This window comes from Notothenia coriiceps, unplaced genomic scaffold, assembly GCF_000735185.1.
Source record: "Notothenia coriiceps isolate Sejong01 unplaced genomic scaffold, NC01 NC01_scaffold00004381, whole genome shotgun sequence".
In the NCBI taxonomy this organism is placed as follows: Eukaryota; Metazoa; Chordata; class Actinopteri; order Perciformes; family Nototheniidae; genus Notothenia; species Notothenia coriiceps.
In genome coordinates this window covers 1-2,224 of record NW_011337082.1, presented here as the reverse complement: position 1 = coordinate 2,224, position 2,224 = coordinate 1, and the positions used below count along the sequence as shown (strand labels likewise).

General features: G+C 41.3%; 1 protein-coding gene across 1 annotated transcript; it reads left to right on the top strand.

Moving 5' to 3' along the window:
* Positions 1-1,010: 1,010 nt before the first annotated feature.
* LOC104942228 (pancreatic secretory granule membrane major glycoprotein GP2-like) lies at positions 1,011-1,886 on the top strand (the record flags this gene model as incomplete). Its single annotated transcript, XM_010767424.1, has 2 exons — positions 1,011-1,207; positions 1,724-1,886. Coding segments are annotated over exons 1-2 (360 nt in total), but the record flags the coding sequence as incomplete, so codon positions are not given.
* Positions 1,887-2,224: the final 338 nt, after the last annotated feature.

Genomic DNA, 2,224 nt, shown 5'->3' with positions numbered 1-2,224 from the left:
TAACTCAGCCCCGGGGTTTGCCGAGGTCAAGCTTGTGACATTAAGGCGTGCTGCTGCAGCGGGTCGCCAGCAGCACCATCGGCTGCAGTTCTTTCATCGCGATTTCGTTAGAATAAATCCTTAGACCTTTTAAGCCAATTTCTGATGTCCATTTTTTAATTCAAACAGAAATGGGAGTCTACAGAATGCACAATAAACAATAAACAAATCCAGACTAGTCTGGTCTAAATGTGGACGAATCACAATTCACAACAGACACATGCATTTATTTATTTAAGTTACTATCTGACATCACATACATCGTAGCATAAAAGTTCACCGTTTATTTATAATAAAAAATAAAAAATAAAAATAAGAAATAATGATTTTTATAAATAATAAAAAACGTGTTTATTAGGAGAGGGCAGGAATGTCAAATGGGAGGGCCTGGCCCTCCCTGGCCCTCCCACGGCGCAGGGCATGACCGCAGCTCATAGCTTGACACCGCTATACTGTGTGTGTTTTTGATAACAAACACCGCCACACTGGGGCGGTTTTGGCGCATTGGTTAGAGCGTTGGTCATCAGATCAAGGGGCGTTGGTGAACTCCAGTTCGAATGCCTCCTCGGCCGCCACTGCGTCAGGCCGTTGTGTCCTTGGGCAAGACACTTTACCCGCATTTGCTCCTGTGGGTAATGTCCACAGTAATGACTCTTACATGTCTAATATGTGTAATGTGTATTTGTAAAGCGCTTTGAGCACCTGTAAAAGCGCTCTAATAAAAAATGTAATCCATTATTATTATTATTATTATTATAACAAATGTATTTTGGTTGGTGGATGTAAAGAGATAGTCTTTTGAATTTGTCTTGTAAAATATGACATACAACGTAAATTAATCATTTGTTTGTATTATTGTTTTACAAGTTCTTTGAAATAAATCAATTTTGTGTGTGTGTGTGTGTGTGTGTGCGCTCTGCAGCTCTGTGGTGCAGGAGCTGACCTCTGGAGAGTTGAACTACACCCTGCAGATGAGCGCCTACGAGGACCAGAACCTCCTGAATGTCGTGAAGCCAGAGACAGAGCTGCTGCTGAACCAGAGGATCTGGTTAGAGCTGAAGACGGAGGGTTTGGACGGGAACAGATTCTCCATCGTGACGGACTCCTGCTGGGCCACCAGCCAGTCGTCTCCAAACGGCAGCCTGAGATACGACCTCATCAACAGCGGGTGAGACAAACAAAGATCTGAGAGAGCATGCAAAACACCTACTTTGTTTGTGAGCCGTGGAAATATCTAATGAGCAAAATAAAACACCATTTTATTTATTTTTTCATGGTATGCACAACTTAATGTAAGACAATGAGTTACAAAGCATGTCTCTGTAAACACACCGTACCCGAAAAGAAGCAGGGAGAAGAGAACCATCTGATATCACCTGCCCCTTTCTCAAAGGATCTGTACTGCAGATTCAGTACATCCTGGTACTTTAAATATTATCCAGTCCAATCCAACTTTATTTATTCAGCACGTTTCAAAACAACACCAATAGGCCCAAAAAACTAATGTAAAAACACGAGACAATAAAACCATGCTTCTAGCCACAGACTGAGAAACACTCACACACGATGTAAAAACATTTAAAAACACAACTACATAGAAAACTGAAATGATGTTTGGGGCATCATAAGAAAGGTCTGCTGCTGAACATGTAGTCATGATGTCTGTGTTCCTGTTCCTCAACAGATGCCCGAACGCTAACGATGAGACGGTGAGAATGAGTGGAAACGGACAGGGAACCTCCAACGTGTTCTCTTTTAACATGTTCGTGTTCAACGGAGGAAACAGAGAAATCTTCCTGCACTGCAAACTGGAGCTGTGCGTCAGGATGGGAAACTCCTGCCAGCCGGTAAGAACAGAGAAACACCATTAAAATCTAATGTGTGTTACTAAGATGATGTTTCTGCATCTCAGAAGAAGAAAGTAGAGTAACCTATTTAATACTGTTAGCAATCCGAGGCTCATGCTAAGCTAGCATCTTGATAATGGTTATTTTTAAGGCACCCATTCATTGGTCACAGGCATTGAATACACTGAGCATCCCTAGTTAATACCAAAGCTTACTTATTTACACAAGCTAACCTTAGGTTGTTAAGCTAACTTACTAACTTACTTTGGTTACATAAGCTAATTGTAGCTACTAAAGCTAACCTTAGTTACTTAAGAACATTTAGGTTATCTAAGCTA